The 20,564-nt window shown below is 31.4% G+C and overlaps 1 protein-coding gene across 1 annotated transcript; it reads right to left on the bottom strand.

The window, feature by feature from the left end:
* Positions 1 to 11,034: 11,034 nt before the first annotated feature.
* On the bottom strand, positions 11,035 to 18,177 carry LOC108745240. Its single transcript, XM_018481379.1, has 8 exons — positions 18,029 to 18,177; positions 16,697 to 16,837; positions 15,653 to 16,624; positions 15,395 to 15,595; positions 14,743 to 15,334; positions 12,567 to 12,702; positions 11,356 to 11,628; positions 11,035 to 11,196 (listed from the first exon to the last, which is right to left on the bottom strand). The coding sequence occupies exons 1-8, from the start codon at positions 18,072 to 18,074 to the stop codon at positions 11,035 to 11,037; spliced, it is 2,523 nt and encodes an 840-aa protein (XP_018336881.1). The 5' UTR covers positions 18,075 to 18,177.
* Between the last annotated feature and the right edge of the window lie 2,387 nt (positions 18,178 to 20,564).

Raw genomic sequence — 20,564 nt, forward strand, 5'->3', positions numbered from 1 at the left:
TCTATTATTTCAGTAAGTCGCTATTAAATATCACTGTGTGCGATCATATGCTTCTAAAAGGTAACCCCCTTACTGGGTATTTGACTCGAAATATTGGGCCGAAGTCCGATTTCTTGATCATACTGTAATGGTTATTTCTGCTACCTGCGAGAGTTGAGTGAACATCGAACTAATAACACAAGTTGAAAAAGCCAATTAAAGAAAATATTAGGGGGAGCATCCCCGGCATCCCCCCCTTTGGCTTGAATGAGGCATATTACCCTAGACAAAAATTTTCAGTCTCTCTCCAGTCTCTCAGAGTCTTTCAGCGTCTTTGAGAGCGTCTCTCACAGTCTTTCACAGTCTCTCAGTTATTGCCTAGGTGTTTTTATGGATCTCTCACAGTCTCTGTATGAGAGACTCGAACGATAAAATTGAAAAATTGAGAGACTCGAGTCTCTCGTAGAAAGATTGGGATCTCTGAAATATGTTGAACATAATTTTAACCATGTCCATCGAGACACCACTTATTGAGAGATTCGAGTCTCTCGTTCAGAGATTCAAGTCTCTCGTTCAGAGACTGGATACAAAATAAGGATCTCTCTATGAACGACTCGAGTCTCTCGTTCAGAGACGCTAAACAGTTTTTATGACAGCCTCTCGACAGTCTCTCTCAGCGACATAAGAGAGACTCGATGAGAAACGGAGACTCGAGTCTCGCTTTCAGAGACTCTGAGAGACTAAACATTTTTATTTCGGGAAACGTAACAAGCCCTTTTTCTTTTGTTCTACTAATGAATTTCTTTTGTTCGACTAATGAATTTCTAATGAAACCTTTCGAGTCTCTTCGCCCTGATCGTGACCAATCATTTACGTAAAATAAAGTACAATAATCTAAACGTGTCGACTTGTTCGTTAAATTCTAAAACCAAATGCAGCTGTTGATTCGCCCTCTCTCTCATTAAGCGTAATTGTTAGGGTGATACGCCTCGTTAACTGCCCCCTTTATACAGTTTTAACTTTAAGGGTTAGTCTTTTATTTTACCAAAGTATTATGTAACATTGGAGGGGTAAAATTCTTTTGTAAATACTGAAATTCCATGGAATTTTACGATGAAAAAATTTTATTTTATTATATGATTATTTTAGTCTGCTTTTAGACACATTTTTATGAATGCTATAGAGAGGTTTGTAAATTTGCAGCTTGATTAGAAAGTTTATGCCAAAAAACAGATGTTAATGAGTGGCTCAAATAAATAAATGTATTGCTTCTTGTATGTGAACCAGAAATATTATGTGGCTATTTAGTAACATCAGATCATTGCCCTGTAGTCCACATACGTACATATATGACTATACCTACCTGAGGAAAGATGAACTTTTGACTTTGCGGTTCAAGAATTTACTACAGGCATATTAAACGTTCGTTGTTTACGAGAGTACAAAAACTAAACTTGATCTCGTTATGAGCCTTTTTATGTGCACATCATTTGAAACAAAAATTTTTTTCAAGAACTTTCTCCGATACCGCGGAATGCCGGTTAAAAATATTTAGATTTTATCAGACTAATTCTTAAAATATTCTATCTATAACCAGAATTTTTACAAAAATGCATAAACTTCTAGGAACTATTGGCTTAAAACTAAATAAATATTCAGATTTTTATGGAACAGCAAATTTTGTAATTATTTTGCAACATGTATATAAAAATATCGTTAAAATCAGTTTAGCATTTGAATTAGTTATTAATAGTTTTGTTGTATTCTAGTTGGAGTTAAATTTTAGCTTCTACTTAACCAATATTGAATTTGAATCAAAAATTTCGGAGTTTGTTGTGAAGGGTATGCGTTGTTTTAGATTTAATAGGTAACGTACCATGACCTTCACTATAATTGACCTCGACTTCGATTCTTCCGTGGTGCTCTAAATCGTTAATCAATAAAGCTTAAACCAATTACAGTATTAGGCATGTAAACTAATTTTAAATAGACACGTTGTACACTGCTTAAGGGCGTCAGCGTCTAAGGGTGCTTCGTGTAATAAGAGCGGCATTGAAAATGTCTATGTAGAATTTCGAAAATTTAATTAAATTTCCTATATAACATATTCATTTAATTAACGAAAATTGTCACCCAGAATTTGCTTTATTGCTAATGCGGTTGACAGAACTCTTAATTAATCGAACTGGTACGTACAGATATATCGCTCAGAACCTACAGTAAATTAAATGGACCTATATAGTATTACAATTCCTTATCGTCCATTTGAAAAATATTCACATTGACTTGTTCTCAAATTTATGCTCAGCCACCTGTTCAACTGGAAAAACTAATAGAGCAGAAAATTTAAAAATTTCTAGATATAAAGCGAAGGGTATTTATACGTAAATACTAATTAATTTACGAAGACAGTTTGAATAACAAAAAAATTAAATGTTCCCTGTTTAATTAACATAAAAACAGTTCCTACACAAAAAAGCAAAAAATCCTTATGAATTAGACTTCTATTTGAGATGAAACTTTTAAAAAAAGTTTTCTTTTTCATTGTAAAAGCGGCCAAAAATATAAAAAAATAAAACGTTAAAAAATCAGGATTTAAATCACGCGGTTATATACTAATTTGGTAAGATTACACTTACGAGTGCCTAGGGCAATTATATTTTACCATTGTCTTAAAAGAGAGCGTTATAGATACGTATACTTTTAAAAAATATACTTATATGCAGTTAGATACATGGGTATGGTCCTTGAAGATCAAATTATGTAGCGAACCTATAATTTTATTGAAGTGATGGATGGTCTACCATTAAAAAATAAAAGACTCTAGCTAAGGAAGAAGAATTATACGTAGCTTGTTTTAGAATTGCTTCAGTTAATTATATTTCTCCTCTCATAGAACTATTTTAATTATGTCGTTAATTAGAATAAATTTACAACCGTCACTGGTACTTTTAAGAATTACTTATATTTTATTTTTTTTANTCCCTTTTAGTAAATCGTTCGCAAATGACTCGTTCTTATTAAGTAAAACATCGTTATTTTAAAAGAACATGTTAACACGTCCCTAGTACGTTTTTTTATCAGAAAATCGTTTACAAACAACTCGTTAATGTAGATTGCTCAATTTTTATTACATAATTAGTATGCAATATTTTGCATAGATAATTACTACGTAGCAGCTCCACTTCTTTCATTAAATTTTTTTGGCAGTCAGTTGAGCAACGAAAGGAAATCCGAAGTAATGGGTGCTTCAATTAATTTTTTAAATTATAAAGTTTTACTCAATTTACTTTTAATTAAAAATTGCGAGGTGCTGATTAAAACGTACATGTTAAGCAGGCACCTACCTACTATAGGCACTGGAGTAAGTTCGCATCGTATAACTTAACTGTACCGTAAATGCTAACGAGCCAATTTCAATCGTGTAAATTGCGTGAGTGATTGACGAGGTCAAAGTTATACAAGTACTTCGATGCAGAACGAGACATGTAGCACTTGAAACACATAAATATAAATCAAAGTATATACACGGGTAACTGCATAAGTAAATGTATAAAATTTTTATATGCCGAACTACATTGCGACTGGAGGCAAGGACCGCATTATCAAATAAAAATTCTTAGTTAGGTACGTTAATGCATATATAAAAGTGCAGCTTATTGGATGTTAGAAAAAGGAAGCGTTTTAATATTTTTGTTTAAAGATTAATTTAAATTTAAAATTATCCAGAATTGGGGATCTAGACCAAAATCGCTCCAAAAATTTTTTAATCGATTTCATGTAGAGGAGACAGTTTTTTATGATTTCATAAATAANAGACTAGTTTTTTAAGTCAAAGTTGGTTTTTTGATAAACGAAATACCTTTAACCCCTGTTGGCTTTGATTTATTCATCGATTTGGTATTAGGGGAAGAATATAGAGTAATCTTACAAATAACTATATAAAAGCCAACAAGGGTTAAAGGTTTTATAATTATCAAAAAACAACAGCCAACGTTTTGCCCTTAATTGTTGGGCATTCTCAAGACTAGTTTTTTAAGTCAAAGTTGGTTTTTTGATAAACGAAATACCTTTAACCCCTGTTGGCTTTGATTTATTCATCGATTTGGTATTAGGGGAAGAATATAGAGTAATCTTACAAATAACTATATAAAAGCCAACAAGGGTTAAAGGTTTTATAATTATCAAAAAACAACAGCCAACGTTTTGCCCTTAATTGTTGGGCATTCTCAAGACTAGTTTTTTAAGTCAAAGTTGGTTTTTTGATAAACGAAATACCTTTAACCCCTGTTGGCTTTGATTTATTCATCGATTTGGTATTAGGGGAAGAATATAGAGTAATCTTACAAATAACTATATAAAAGCCAACAAGGGTTAAAGGTTTTATAATTATCAAAAAACAACAGCCAACGTTTTGCCCTTAATTGTTGGGCATTCTCAAGACTAGTTTTTTAAGTCAAAGTTGGTTTTTTGATAAACGAAATACCTTTAACCCCTGTTGGCTTTGATTTATTCATCGATTTGGTATTAGGGGAAGAATATAGAGTAATCTTACAAATAACTATATAAAAGCCAACAAGGGTTAAAGGTTTTATAATTATCAAAAAACAACAGCCAACGTTTTGCCCTTAATTGTTGGGCATTCTCAAGACTAGTTTTTTAAGTCAAAGTTGGTTTTTTGATAAACGAAATACCTTTAACCCCTGTTGGCTTTGATTTATTCATCGATTTGGTATTAGGGGAAGAATATAGAGTAATCTTACAAATAACTATATAAAAGCCAACAAGGGTTAAAGGTTTTATAATTATCAAAAAACAACAGCCAACGTTTTGCCCTTAATTGTTGGGCATTCTCAAGACTAGTTTTTTAAGTCAAAGTTGGTTTTTTGATAAACGAAATACCTTTAACCCCTGTTGGCTTTGATTTATTCATCGATTTGGTATTAGGGGAAGAATATAGAGTAATCTTACAAATAACTATATAAAAGCCAACAAGGGTTAAAGGTTTTATAATTATCAAAAAACAACAGCCAACGTTTTGCCCTTAATTGTTGGGCATTCTCAAGACTAGTTTTTTAAGTCAAAGTTGGTTTTTTGATAAACGAAATACCTTTAACCCCTGTTGGCTTTGATTTATTCATCGATTTGGTATTAGGGGAAGAATATAGAGTAATCTTACAAATAACTATATAAAAGCCAACAAGGGTTAAAGGTTTTATAATTATCAAAAAACAACAGCCAACGTTTTGCCCTTAATTGTTGGGCATTCTCAAGACTAGTTTTTTAAGTCAAAGTTGGTTTTTTGATAAACGAAATACCTTTAACCCCTGTTGGCTTTGATTTATTCATCGATTTGGTATTAGGGGAAGAATATAGAGTAATCTTACAAATAACTATATAAAAGCCAACAAGGGTTAAAGGTTTTATAATTATCAAAAAACAACAGCCAACGTTTTGCCCTTAATTGTTGGGCATTCTCAAGACTAGTTTTTTAAGTCAAAGTTGGTTTTTTGATAAACGAAATACCTTTAACCCCTGTTGGCTTTGATTTATTCATCGATTTGGTATTAGGGGAAGAATATAGAGTAATCTTACAAATAACTATATAAAAGCCAACAAGGGTTAAAGGTTTTATAATTATCAAAAAACAACAGCCAACGTTTTGCCCTTAATTGTTGGGCATTCTCAAGACTAGTTTTTTAAGTCAAAGTTGGTTTTTTGATAAACGAAATACCTTTAACCCCTGTTGGCTTTGATTTATTCATCGATTTGGTATTAGGGGAAGAATATAGAGTAATCTTACAAATAACTATATAAAAGCCAACAAGGGTTAAAGGTTTTATAATTATCAAAAAACAACAGCCAACGTTTTGCCCTTAATTGTTGGGCATTCTCAAGACTAGTTTTTTAAGTCAAAGTTGGTTTTTTGATAAACGAAATACCTTTAACCCCTGTTGGCTTTGATTTATTCATCGATTTGGTATTAGGGGAAGAATATAGAGTAATCTTACAAATAACTATATAAAAGCCAACAAGGGTTAAAGGTTTTATAATTATCAAAAAACAACAGCCAACGTTTTGCCCTTAATTGTTGGGCATTCTCAAGACTAGTTTTTTAAGTCAAAGTTGGTTTTTTGATAAACGAAATACCTTTAACCCCTGTTGGCTTTGATTTATTCATCGATTTGGTATTAGGGGAAGAATATAGAGTAATCTTACAAATAACTATATAAAAGCCAACAAGGGTTAAAGGTTTTATAATTATCAAAAAACAACAGCCAACGTTTTGCCCTTAATTGTTGGGCATTCTCAAGACTAGTTTTTTAAGTCAAAGTTGGTTTTTTGATAAACGAAATACCTTTAACCCCTGTTGGCTTTGATTTATTCATCGATTTGGTATTAGGGGAAGAATATAGAGTAATCTTACAAATAACTATATAAAAGCCAACAAGGGTTAAAGGTTTTATAATTATCAAAAAACAACAGCCAACGTTTTGCCCTTAATTGTTGGGCATTCTCAAGACTAGTTTTTTAAGTCAAAGTTGGTTTTTTGATAAACGAAATACCTTTAACCCCTGTTGGCTTTGATTTATTCATCGATTTGGTATTAGGGGAAGAATATAGAGTAATCTTACAAATAACTATATAAAAGCCAACAAGGGTTAAAGGTTTTATAATTATCAAAAAACAACAGCCAACGTTTTGCCCTTAATTGTTGGGCATTCTCAAGACTAGTTTTTTAAGTCAAAGTTGGTTTTTTGATAAACGAAATACCTTTAACCCCTGTTGGCTTTGATTTATTCATCGATTTGGTATTAGGGGAAGAATATAGAGTAATCTTACAAATAACTATATAAAAGCCAACAAGGGTTAAAGGTTTTATAATTATCAAAAAACAACAGCCAACGTTTTGCCCTTAATTGTTGGGCATTCTCAAGACTAGTTTTTTAAGTCAAAGTTGGTTTTTTGATAAACGAAATACCTTTAACCCCTGTTGGCTTTGATTTATTCATCGATTTGGTATTAGGGGAAGAATATAGAGTAATCTTACAAATAACTATATAAAAGCCAACAAGGGTTAAAGGTTTTATAATTATCAAAAAACAACAGCCAACGTTTTGCCCTTAATTGTTGGGCATTCTCAAGACTAGTTTTTTAAGTCAAAGTTGGTTTTTTGATAAACGAAATACCTTTAACCCCTGTTGGCTTTGATTTATTCATCGATTTGGTATTAGGGGAAGAATATAGAGTAATCTTACAAATAACTATATAAAAGCCAACAAGGGTTAAAGGTTTTATAATTATCAAAAAACAACAGCCAACGTTTTGCCCTTAATTGTTGGGCATTCTCAAGACTAGTTTTTTAAGTCAAAGTTGGTTTTTTGATAAACGAAATACCTTTAACCCCTGTTGGCTTTGATTTATTCATCGATTTGGTATTAGGGGAAGAATATAGAGTAATCTTACAAATAACTATATAAAAGCCAACAAGGGTTAAAGGTTTTATAATTATCAAAAAACAACAGCCAACGTTTTGCCCTTAATTGTTGGGCATTCTCAAGACTAGTTTTTTAAGTCAAAGTTGGTTTTTTGATAAACGAAATACCTTTAACCCCTGTTGGCTTTGATTTATTCATCGATTTGGTATTAGGGGAAGAATATAGAGTAATCTTACAAATAACTATATAAAAGCCAACAAGGGTTAAAGGTTTTATAATTATCAAAAAACAACAGCCAACGTTTTGCCCTTAATTGTTGGGCATTCTCAAGACTAGTTTTTTAAGTCAAAGTTGGTTTTTTGATAAACGAAATACCTTTAACCCCTGTTGGCTTTGATTTATTCATCGATTTGGTATTAGGGGAAGAATATAGAGTAATCTTACAAATAACTATATAAAAGCCAACAAGGGTTAAAGGTTTTATAATTATCAAAAAACAACAGCCAACGTTTTGCCCTTAATTGTTGGGCATTCTCAAGACTAGTTTTTTAAGTCAAAGTTGGTTTTTTGATAAACGAAATACCTTTAACCCCTGTTGGCTTTGATTTATTCATCGATTTGGTATTAGGGGAAGAATATAGAGTAATCTTACAAATAACTATATAAAAGCCAACAAGGGTTAAAGGTTTTATAATTATCAAAAAACAACAGCCAACGTTTTGCCCTTAATTGTTGGGCATTCTCAAGACTAGTTTTTTAAGTCAAAGTTGGTTTTTTGATAAACGAAATACCTTTAACCCCTGTTGGCTTTGATTTATTCATCGATTTGGTATTAGGGGAAGAATATAGAGTAATCTTACAAATAACTATATAAAAGCCAACAAGGGTTAAAGGTTTTATAATTATCAAAAAACAACAGCCAACGTTTTGCCCTTAATTGTTGGGCATTCTCAAGACTAGTTTTTTAAGTCAAAGTTGGTTTTTTGATAAACGAAATACCTTTAACCCCTGTTGGCTTTGATTTATTCATCGATTTGGTATTAGGGGAAGAATATAGAGTAATCTTACAAATAACTATATAAAAGCCAACAAGGGTTAAAGGTTTTATAATTATCAAAAAACAACAGCCAACGTTTTGCCCTTAATTGTTGGGCATTCTCAAGACTAGTTTTTTAAGTCAAAGTTGGTTTTTTGATAAACGAAATACCTTTAACCCCTGTTGGCTTTGATTTATTCATCGATTTGGTATTAGGGGAAGAATATAGAGTAATCTTACAAATAACTATATAAAAGCCAACAAGGGTTAAAGGTTTTATAATTATCAAAAAACAACAGCCAACGTTTTGCCCTTAATTGTTGGGCATTCTCAAGACTAGTTTTTTAAGTCAAAGTTGGTTTTTTGATAAACGAAATACCTTTAACCCCTGTTGGCTTTGATTTATTCATCGATTTGGTATTAGGGGAAGAATATAGAGTAATCTTACAAATAACTATATAAAAGCCAACAAGGGTTAAAGGTTTTATAATTATCAAAAAACAACAGCCAACGTTTTGCCCTTAATTGTTGGGCATTCTCAAGACTAGTTTTTTAAGTCAAAGTTGGTTTTTTGATAAACGAAATACCTTTAACCCCTGTTGGCTTTGATTTATTCATCGATTTGGTATTAGGGGAAGAATATAGAGTAATCTTACAAATAACTATATAAAAGCCAACAAGGGTTAAAGGTTTTATAATTATCAAAAAACAACAGCCAACGTTTTGCCCTTAATTGTTGGGCATTCTCAAGACTAGTTTTTTAAGTCAAAGTTGGTTTTTTGATAAACGAAATACCTTTAACCCCTGTTGGCTTTGATTTATTCATCGATTTGGTATTAGGGGAAGAATATAGAGTAATCTTACAAATAACTATATAAAAGCCAACAAGGGTTAAAGGTTTTATAATTATCAAAAAACAACAGCCAACGTTTTGCCCTTAATTGTTGGGCATTCTCAAGACTAGTTTTTTAAGTCAAAGTTGGTTTTTTGATAAACGAAATACCTTTAACCCCTGTTGGCTTTGATTTATTCATCGATTTGGTATTAGGGGAAGAATATAGAGTAATCTTACAAATAACTATATAAAAGCCAACAAGGGTTAAAGGTTTTATAATTATCAAAAAACAACAGCCAACGTTTTGCCCTTAATTGTTGGGCATTCTCAAGACTAGTTTTTTAAGTCAAAGTTGGTTTTTTGATAAACGAAATACCTTTAACCCCTGTTGGCTTTGATTTATTCATCGATTTGGTATTAGGGGAAGAATATAGAGTAATCTTACAAATAACTATATAAAAGCCAACAAGGGTTAAAGGTTTTATAATTATCAAAAAACAACAGCCAACGTTTTGCCCTTAATTGTTGGGCATTCTCAAGACTAGTTTTTTAAGTCAAAGTTGGTTTTTTGATAAACGAAATACCTTTAACCCCTGTTGGCTTTGATTTATTCATCGATTTGGTATTAGGGGAAGAATATAGAGTAATCTTACAAATAACTATATAAAAGCCAACAAGGGTTAAAGGTTTTATAATTATCAAAAAACAACAGCCAACGTTTTGCCCTTAATTGTTGGGCATTCTCAAGACTAGTTTTTTAAGTCAAAGTTGGTTTTTTGATAAACGAAATACCTTTAACCCCTGTTGGCTTTGATTTATTCATCGATTTGGTATTAGGGGAAGAATATAGAGTAATCTTACAAATAACTATATAAAAGCCAACAAGGGTTAAAGGTTTTATAATTATCAAAAAACAACAGCCAACGTTTTGCCCTTAATTGTTGGGCATTCTCAAGACTAGTTTTTTAAGTCAAAGTTGGTTTTTTGATAAACGAAATACCTTTAACCCCTGTTGGCTTTGATTTATTCATCGATTTGGTATTAGGGGAAGAATATAGAGTAATCTTACAAATAACTATATAAAAGCCAACAAGGGTTAAAGGTTTTATAATTATCAAAAAACAACAGCCAACGTTTTGCCCTTAATTGTTGGGCATTCTCAAGACTAGTTTTTTAAGTCAAAGTTGGTTTTTTGATAAACGAAATACCTTTAACCCCTGTTGGCTTTGATTTATTCATCGATTTGGTATTAGGGGAAGAATATAGAGTAATCTTACAAATAACTATATAAAAGCCAACAAGTGTTAAAGATTTTATAATTATCAAAAAACAACAGCCAACGTTTTGCCCTTAATTGTTGGGCATTCTCAAGACTAGTTTTTTAAGTGAAAGTTAGTTTTTTGATAAACAAAAGACCGTTAACCCCTGTTGGCTTTGATTTATCCCTTGATTTAATATTAGAGGAAGAATGGAGAATAAGAGTACAAATAACTATATGAAGGCAGGTACTTCAATTTTAATAACTTATACAGATTAGTAATTTTATTTATTGCTAAAGCGTATCTCGTAGATCGCCTCAAAAGTATAGGCGATTAAAGGAACACTCTTTCTAGATTTTTAAACTTGAAGGTCTTTCGAAAATGCGAAGTTTTTATAATGAAGAAGTTATTTCAAAAGAAAGAGATGTACAGATGATTTTATATTAGTAAATTAATAAGCATGACACAATCAAAGAAACAAACTACTTATCTTTTATTGCCATATTTTTTCAAAATAATATTGTATATCCATTTAAGGAAATACGTAACATTAGTAAATACGTCAGGGTCACCGATGGCACATGGACTTCCCCATGAAACTATCCCTACGATGTATCCGTTTATCACCATTGGCCCACCAGAATCTCCCTAAAAAGATTATAGGCTGCACATTTGAAAATTTTTTAAAATTCTTATTTCTTGAACGATTCCTGATGTTAATTTCGGAAGCTTTCGTTTTCTATGGTCTGCAGTAAATGTCTAACTACTGAAACTTTATACAAGGATTTTGGAGAGCTTTTCACTTACATGACATGTGCCCTGCTTAACTGGAGAATCTGTGCAAATCTGTTTGTTTGTTATGGCTATATTTTCCACGGTTAAAAGTTTCCGTTTTGCGCATCTTTCCAGAGATGTCAATTTAAGGCTAATGGAGAAAAGGTCTTGGTTTAATGTTCCCGAAACTCCATCAGTAGTGCCGTATCCTGTTATAGTTACAACGTCGTGAATTTTTAAACATATGTCATCATTAGGCAACCTTATCTTTGCCACATTCTTATCGAATACAAACGGATTATCAACCTATAAAGAACTGTTTTAATCTTTTGTATTCTGGTATGCAAAGGAAGAAAAAGTAGTGAAAGAGCGAATATAAAGATAGGAGACGAAAAATTAGTAGAAGTGGCTGATTTTAGGTATCTAGGAAGTCAGATAAGTCAGGACGGAAGGAGTAGTAGGGATATAAAGCAGAGGATAGCGCAGGGTCGAGTTGCCTTCAATAAAAAGAAGTCATTTCTATGCTCGTGAACGGTTAATTTAGAAATTCGGAAAAGGCTGCTAAAGGCGTATGTTTGGAGCACGGCGTTGTACGGGTGCGAAACATGGGCAGTGGGCGCGGCGGAAAAGAAAAGTTTAGAAGCGTTCGAAATGTGGTATTACAAGCGAATGTTGGTAGGATATCTTCTCAGGCATGAAAGTCTAGACAGAGACATATTAGAGCCAGAAGCGGAAGTTAGGAGAGGTAGAGGTAGACCTGGATAAGATTACTGTTCGCAAATAGTTAAGAATATGGGGTTGTTCTAGTTTTAGGGAAAGGAAAGAGTGGAGGTGCGTGTCCAACCAGTCTTAGGACTGACGACTTTATGATGATGTTGATGTATACTAGGTGTTAAAATTTAAAAATGATTAAGTTTTTAATACTGAAAGTGCTCAGAAAACGAATAGTTGGAGTCATGTCGAGACTGTAGGAGGTGTGTTATTGTACTAATGTAATGTATTTTGAAATTTCTCCAATATTTTTACGTATTAGTATCTATATGTTATTCCTAATTAATAAATTATTTATGCTACTGAATGTTTTCGACAAAATGAAAGAAAATATTGATAAAAATTAGATAGATAATTAAAAAAACAGTTGTACTCAGCTGCTTTTGAACTTGGTTACTTAATAATAACTTTATTAATTAAAAATTTGTAATAATTGAATTTGGTAATTAAAATTTATTCTAATTTGAACTTACCAATATAATAGCAATGTCGTAGTCACTCAAAGTATACTTTTCGTGTTGAAATATTTTAACGACGTTTCGACTTTGTCCGTCTTCGTCCAAGTTCGTTATTCCTGCTTTCACACGATATTCTTTAGCATCAAGACTGCTAAAATGTGTCTTTAATTATTTATTTATCTTTATGATTGCTTTTTCTTACAAAGCAATGTTTTATTTTTAAGCAAACGTTTCTAGTTTGGTACAAACAGAGATGTGCAAAATAGTTTTTGTAAGGTATTTAAATACAAAATGCAAATACTTTTTTGATTTGTTATTGTAAATCTAAAATATAAATGTTAAATGCAAAATACGTATTTTCAAAATACGTTTTTCAAATAAATACTTTTTTGTAGTACCTACATTTACTTCATCNTTTCTTCAGTTCAGCAACAAATAATTCTTCTATTCTTCCGTTTTAATTGTAAAAAAAATAGTTTGTTTACCGTGAATGATCAGAGCGAAAATAGGGTTGAAAATAATTTTATTGATGTAAAATCAACGTCAGTCATTTAATATCAAAATATTTACAAATCCATTTTGTTTCTGATCTTTTACTCATTGTAATAAGAGAAAGAAATGGAATGCATAGTTTCTTTAGCTTTGAGTTTATCTAATAAGTGAAGTTTTTCGAATCGTTTTCTATGAATTTTGGATTATAGCCATTTATTAGCACACCACAATATCTTGTATTTTTTAGTTTTACACAGCTGGTGTATATCAATTCCATTTTGTTTTGCTGGTTGCTTTGTCGTAATTCATAGAATTTCGTAGTTTCTTGCTAAAGGTAGGTACGATAAGTGGTGATTTGGCAGGTGTTGATATCAATTTGGAACTTAAAATTCCATGGACCATAACATTGAACCCAGAAAACAATATCGATCCAATATTTTAAATTATCCATTTCCAAGGAATTTAGAATTTTTTGGACTCTCTTCGGTTAATGAATTGGAATGTCCCTTTGTCCTACTAGTAAAACTTTTAACGACAAAAACCTATTTTACATTTTATAAACAGAAAATACGTTTGGAAATGTATTTTAAATAAAATACAAAATGTTTTTCTCAAAAAAGAATTTGAATGCAACATAATAATAGGTGTTTTTTATTTTGTATTTGCATTTTAAAAGCAAGTATTTCAAATAAATCACATTGTTTTTCCGTGATTTTATTATTTCTCTCTAAACGTTTTTTATTACCCTCTGTCTATCGATTATTTCCACAAAAATTCTTCAGCCTTCAATTTCCCTCGGCATTCTCAATTCGTGCACTTTCACGCACAATTTTTTTTAATGAGAAAATTTAATTCAAGAAGAAAAAAAGAAAAGAATGATGTAGATTAAAAAGATAATTAATAATGAACTTTTAAGTAGTTCAATTAACAATTTTCGATTAGTACTAAATTCATTATTCATTCATTAAAATAATTAATCTCTATTGAATTTTGAAGTCATTAATTTTATTTCTATTTGTAGGACTACCTACTAACGAAAGAGTAATTTCACATTTCAGAAACTGATCATCCTTGATTTTATTAGCAGTTTGTATTTACAATAAGGCGTAATTCGCTATTGTTTTAAGAAATCACTCATGTAATTACTTGGTTTGCTTTTATGTAGAACTATAGCAACTAACTGTAATTAAATTACTATATACTTACCACTTATGATACGTGCTTAAAATATAAAGATAAGAGGAATTTTGCGCCAATAAGACTAATCAGTTGTCAAGCTCTAAGAAAACAGAGGAAATCATGTGAAATGTATAATTTTTAACAATAGACATTTTAACGGAATTCAGATTTTTAAAATTTTACAAAATCATCTGATATACATCGTAACACTGTACAAGTCCATGATTCAAAACTTTACAGTTGTTTAAATTTTTGACGGTTTTTTAGATCCTTGGGGAGATTTTTAACTCTTTACTTACTATAAATTTATAAGCTCCTGTAAAACATACCATCAAAAAATGGTACATTCATTTGATGTTGCTTTACTACATAAAACCTATACAAGGTTAGGTTAGGTTATGTTATGTTAGGTTTTGTTAGGTTAGGTTAGGCTAGCATAGGTTGCGCTTGATTGAGTTGGGTTGGATTGTATTATGTTTGATCTATAAACTTACACCTTAGTGTTGTTTGTTTTAAGTACCTTTCAAAACAATGAGCAGCAGTGAGAACGAATTTGTCTTTTATGATTGCTCCTCCGCATATGAATTCTTCATTTTGAAAAATCGCCACCTGATAAGGGTATTTTTGGATATTAACTCTTTCTCCACCAATAATTCTGTTATCCGGTTCGTTACTGATATTAGTAATATTTCTATCCTGAAAATCTGCCTTGGTGATATGGTAGGCGATCCCAGTACCAGCCTTGAAACTGCGATCAAATGGAAAGTAGCGGAAATTGTGAATTTCTCGTTTGTTTTTTTGATCAATAATGGGAAATATTTTATGTATCATTGGTTTTGTGATCGTTAAATTTTCATTTCCATAATATATACTACTGATGTCCAACCAAAGTTTCGGCGGGCGATGTTCTGATTTTGTAAAAAAGAAGTGATTAATTTTGTTATGCGGATCATTCTTGTTTTGCCATAATTTTAGAAATTCCATTTGCAAATCTTTTGTAGCATTTCGCACTTCATATTTTGTATTTATGCGATTCAAACATACAGATTTGTCAATAGGCAATGTTGATTCATTTTTTTTATTCGAATATTTTTCAGTAGTTTCTTTTTTGTCTGAAAGTAAAAGAAAAAGCAATTGTAAAACGTAATAAATAATAGTAGCTTTTAACATACCCAATTGCTTTTGAATATCTACGTTTTTCAAAGAAGTTTCGCTTCTTTTGAAAATTGCATATAATTTGGTTAAGAATTGCAGTAAACTTTTTTCATTAGATGACGAGTATGTTCTTTTTCTCTGACATTTGTATAGTGCATTGAGTAACTGTATTTGCTGTTTAATAAAATAATAATCTTCTGGTGAAAATGAAATTTTCTCTGAAAATTGCCCAGTTACATAATCAGTAAATATAATTAGCTTATGTTTATATTTACCAGTTTTTTTCGAACTCTGACGATGATTAGGTGGTGACGATGAATCATAAAGTTGGGAATAATTTAACTTTTCTTTTGATTCACATTTTTGAAGCCATTTTTTTATCGTATCCTGTAAATATCGTTTTAATTCCGATAGCAAACATTCATTATTTTCTTCAGTTTCATAATTATTCAAAGTCATTGGTTTAGATAATTTCTTTCGGCTTTGATAATTGTTATAATGAGTACTCGTTGCTTCCTTAATTCTACCTTTTCCTTTGGAAATGTATGAATTCGGGATCGAAAATGATCTGATATCTTCGTAAATAGAAGTATCAGTAGTCATATCGTTACTATCAAACTTATTATCGTTAAAAAAAAATGAAAGCTCATTTTCCGAAGAGTCTTTGTTAATTTTTTTGTTGTTTTCTATATTCGGTTGGTGATACGGTACGGCATATGTACTATGGGCAGGAATTTCTTGAACTAATTTGTATGGTCTCTTGTAGCGATAACTTGATTCAAATTGTGGTTTGTTTTGGTGATCCAATGTCAGTTGCGGATTAGAATTAATAACTTCTTCGTAATTGTCAGCTGAGGATGTGAAGCTGCTGGTAAACGGGACGGTTTCTTTAAATTCAGTTAAATCTGTTTGGGGATTCTGATAAAGTATTTGTACCAATGCGATATCACCATTACTGAATATAGGAAATCCCAATTTTGAATTTAGAGAAATTACGTCATCTAAATAATAAATATTCGAATATTTTTGCGGATCATCATGATTAGTTAACCAATATTTAACTATTACTGGAGAATTTGGCGTTTGAGTAAATTGTCTTTGATGATCATTAAATAATGAAGATGAATAAGTTTGAGGAGCGCCTTCTAAACTTTGTAAAGAATTCAAATAGTTTTCGGGTGGATCGTATGTTCTGGGCCCCATTGGGATGTAATTTTCACTATTACTCTCACTGTCGTAGATTCTGTCTTTTGGTAAGAAGAAATAGATACAGTTAGATCTAACTGATCGATAGTTTGTTTTGTAAACATTTTTATTACCTTTAATATTAGATTCATCCCTTTTAGCGACATTTGCTAATGTATCAGGACTATTCGTCAGATAATTTCTATTACAAGGAATATGATTGTTACATGCTTCTGGAACTGCATAACTTTCATAATTTCTGATGTCTTGTACAGCTGAGAAATAATCAAAATCATCAGTTTTAGTTTCAGTTCGAAACGATGAAAATTTTGCCGATTTAATAAAACGTAGTTGAAATTTTTACAATTTTACACTATTATGACTGTGTCTTATTTTCTATTGTGTCTTATTTTGAATTTATTTAACCGTAATCATGTCTTTCACAGAATGTAAGTTCATTAATTTAAGATTTGATTGATTGTATAAGCAAAAACTTCATGCTGATACTCATAACAATACATCATAAATGACTTAAAAAAAGTTATGCATAACAATGAAAAGTTAAGTCTTTTGACGACTACATATTCATAATTTAAAGTACAGATGATTATTAAAATAATATACAAAAATCAGGACGGTGTGTCAATTTTTAAAACTGTTTACTTGTTTGAATCAGTTCAAAATGAGCATAATAATTATACCATCGAACTTCATTTAAATGTAGTACAAAACGGAATATAGAATACTGATAAGGTTAGCTTAGAGACCGTTCAAGATTTGCGTAACCCAGTTAGGGAGTGAAATGTAAAAAATAATACGTTACAAGGGTTGGGGGGCTAACCGATGATTTGCGTAACATCATATTTTTTGTTAAACATTTGCTTTTGAATTAATATTCTATACTCTACAGATAACCATAATGGTTAGTGATCACTAGGGTGTTACGTAACGTTGAAAAAGGGGAAACAGGGATAAAAGAAAACGTCACGTAGCGTTATAATGGAGAGGGTCAAAGGTTTTGACATTTGTAATTTTTAATAGTAGTTAATATGAAATATTAATGTGAAAATTCATTTCCAATTCTCTATCCACTACAAACTCGTAGCTTAGTGGTCAGAACATTGGTGCGTAAAGCCGAAAGTCCCGGGTTCGATTCCCGGCGGAGGTGTGACAACAGCAAGAAAAATTTTCCCTCATTAACTTAAGGTTAACATTAATAAGGACAAATGCCTTCTGCGATAGTTCATGTATAGTACTTGAATGGCCTCTTAGTTGTAAGGATAAAAGCTATTAAAAATTATGACCCATAGTTAATGACCACTTAAAAAATTGCTATTTCTTATTAGAAAACAACTGAAAAAGTCCAACTCAGTTCTTTTCTCTCAAGCTCTTGTACGGCAACTTCAGTGAATGGGGTTATTTTTTTTTGTAAATTGTCACCATTCTTAATACATACCGTAACTTACCGTTTGTGATGAAAAATGTCCAAAAAATGTGATAAATGATCTTCATTACCGTACAGTTTTCAGCTACGAATTACACATAAACTATTAAAATAATTTTATATACATGCACATGCTTTAACAACAATAGCACATAAGTGAATGAGTAAATATCGACTGCAACGCTAAGCCAGTAATACCTCCTACCGTATATTTGTTAATAACTACTGTCATCATTTACATTTGAACAATGCTCTAGTAAAATCTAATCAATTGATACCCGCAATTCTGTTTCTTGATAAATTACTTTCTTTCTTATTAAACTGAAGGTACCAAAATGTATTAAAGTTGCTGTGGGACATCAGTGAAAAAGCTTTTATAGTTAGAAATTAGCTCGGTGCACTTTCAACCCCAATGCAATTTAAGAACGTTGTTTTAATTTCTTGATAAATTAATTTCTCCCTTATTAAACGAACTAAAAGTAGGAAACTGTTATGAGACATCAGCGAATGGAATTCTTAGTTGAAAATTACCGAAGTGCACTTTTAACCCTCAATTTAAAAACGTCATTGTTATTTTTCGATACAGTAAATTATCCCTTATTTGCCCTCGTTTTTATTTCTTAATAAATTAATTCGTTTCATGTTAAAGTAGGTGAAGGTACCAAAGTGTATTGAAGTTGTTGTGACGCATCAGTGATAAAAACTACTCTTTTTATGGTTGGAAATACCCCAGTAACTAATGCATTAAATCCCCAATATATTTCATAAATTTCTTCTTTTCTTCATAAATTAATTTCTCCCTTATTAAACGAGCTGAAGATTCCAAAATGTATTGAAGTTGTTGTGAAGTGTCAGGCAAAAAACTGTTGTAGTTGAAATTTGTCGGTGAGCACTTTCAACCCCAATTTAAAAAGCTCATTTATCGTCGTCGTTGTGAGGCGCCAATGAAGTGAATTTTATGATTGGAAATCACAGGAGTGCACTTTTAACCCCCAATTTATAAATGGCAATTTCTAAGGCATCAGAGAAAAACATTTTATAGTTGAATATTACCAGGGTGCACCCCTAATTTAAAAACGTCGCTTTTATTTCTCAATAATTGCATTCATATTGAACTGGCTGAGGGACCAACATGTATTAAAGTTGCTGAGGGCATCAGTGAACACATTTTGGTAGCTGCAAATTACCGAGGTGTACCTTCAACCCCCAGTTTAAAAATGTTTTTATTCCCTAAGAAATTAATTTGTCCCTTATTAAATGAGCCGAAGGTACCAAAATGTATTAAAGTTGTTGTGGAACATCAGTGAAAAAAAATTAATAGTTGGAAATTACCGGAAATTTCCAACCCCCAATTTAGAAGGAAACTTTTTCCGTCTTTTAGTTGACATATAAGAACGATAAGAGCAATGCAAAGAATTAGTTTTTATAATCTCCCTAACGTACAGTAATGTGACAATAACTTGAACCACATCAGATGAAAAATATCCACATTAACATTATTATCAATTAATTAAAAATAATAAATTCGTAGAAACTGATATAAATAGTTAAGATATGCTGATAGTGCCCTGGCTTTATTAGAATATTCTTTTTAAAGGCAGATCAGTTTCCATTATTTACGAATTAATCTGAGTTAGTCTAATTGAACGCACCTCTAAAACCCGTTCTCTATAGGTATAGAAGTAATTTTCATCTACGGGTCTGCCGGCTTGTCTCTTGCCTTCGAACTTATTTATCTATGGAACTTATTTGTGCTTCGAATTTCGTCTTCTGAGATGGTTGCGACAGACTGCAACCCACCATTTTTGCTTGCCATAAATGAAAGTACACCTAAAGTTATTTAGCTCTAATCCTTATTCGATTATTATTTGATTGTGTGGAATGCGTTTCTGTGTTGTGATTTATAGGTTTCAATTAGCATTGCTTAGATTTTTTGAACATGAATGACTTCAATAACATGCTAGTTTTGTGCTCTAACATTGGAGTCCATCTTGGCATCTTGCCTGTTCAGTGTTCACATCCTTGCTGTTTACTCATCTACTGTGAAGTGTTAGATTCACAGTTTATTTGAGGTCGAATAATTGGAGTTTTGTTAGAATTTATGATTTTTGAAAATAAGTTTCGATGATGATTGTAGATTTTCCATATTGATGTGACCACGTCATGAAGAGTTGCTTTCGTTCTATAGCCAAAATACATAAAACGTTTATCAAAACTATTATTCTGCCTTTAAAATTCTAAATTTCTCTTTAAAAAAAATCAGTTTCGCGTTGCCATTCTGCCGATTGGATTTTAATTGCTTGTTTTTTTTTTTTTTCATAATATAGACTTGCTTTGGATGCGATGGACAATCACATATTTTTATTTCCAGGAACGTTTCTTGTGAACTGGTCAAAGACACAGGATGCTAACAATGGTAATTACCAATAATAATAAAATAATAACAAATCAAGTGAACATGTAACTAATATTAAATTGTTTGAACAGGTTTCCAATAAAACATGATAAATATAGATGGAGACGGTAATCAGAAGGGCTCGAAACGTAGAGAAGCAAAG

Source organism: Agrilus planipennis, unplaced genomic scaffold, assembly GCF_000699045.2.
Source record: "Agrilus planipennis isolate EAB-ADULT unplaced genomic scaffold, Apla_2.0 scaffold38, whole genome shotgun sequence".
In the NCBI taxonomy this organism is placed as follows: Eukaryota; Metazoa; Arthropoda; class Insecta; order Coleoptera; family Buprestidae; genus Agrilus; species Agrilus planipennis.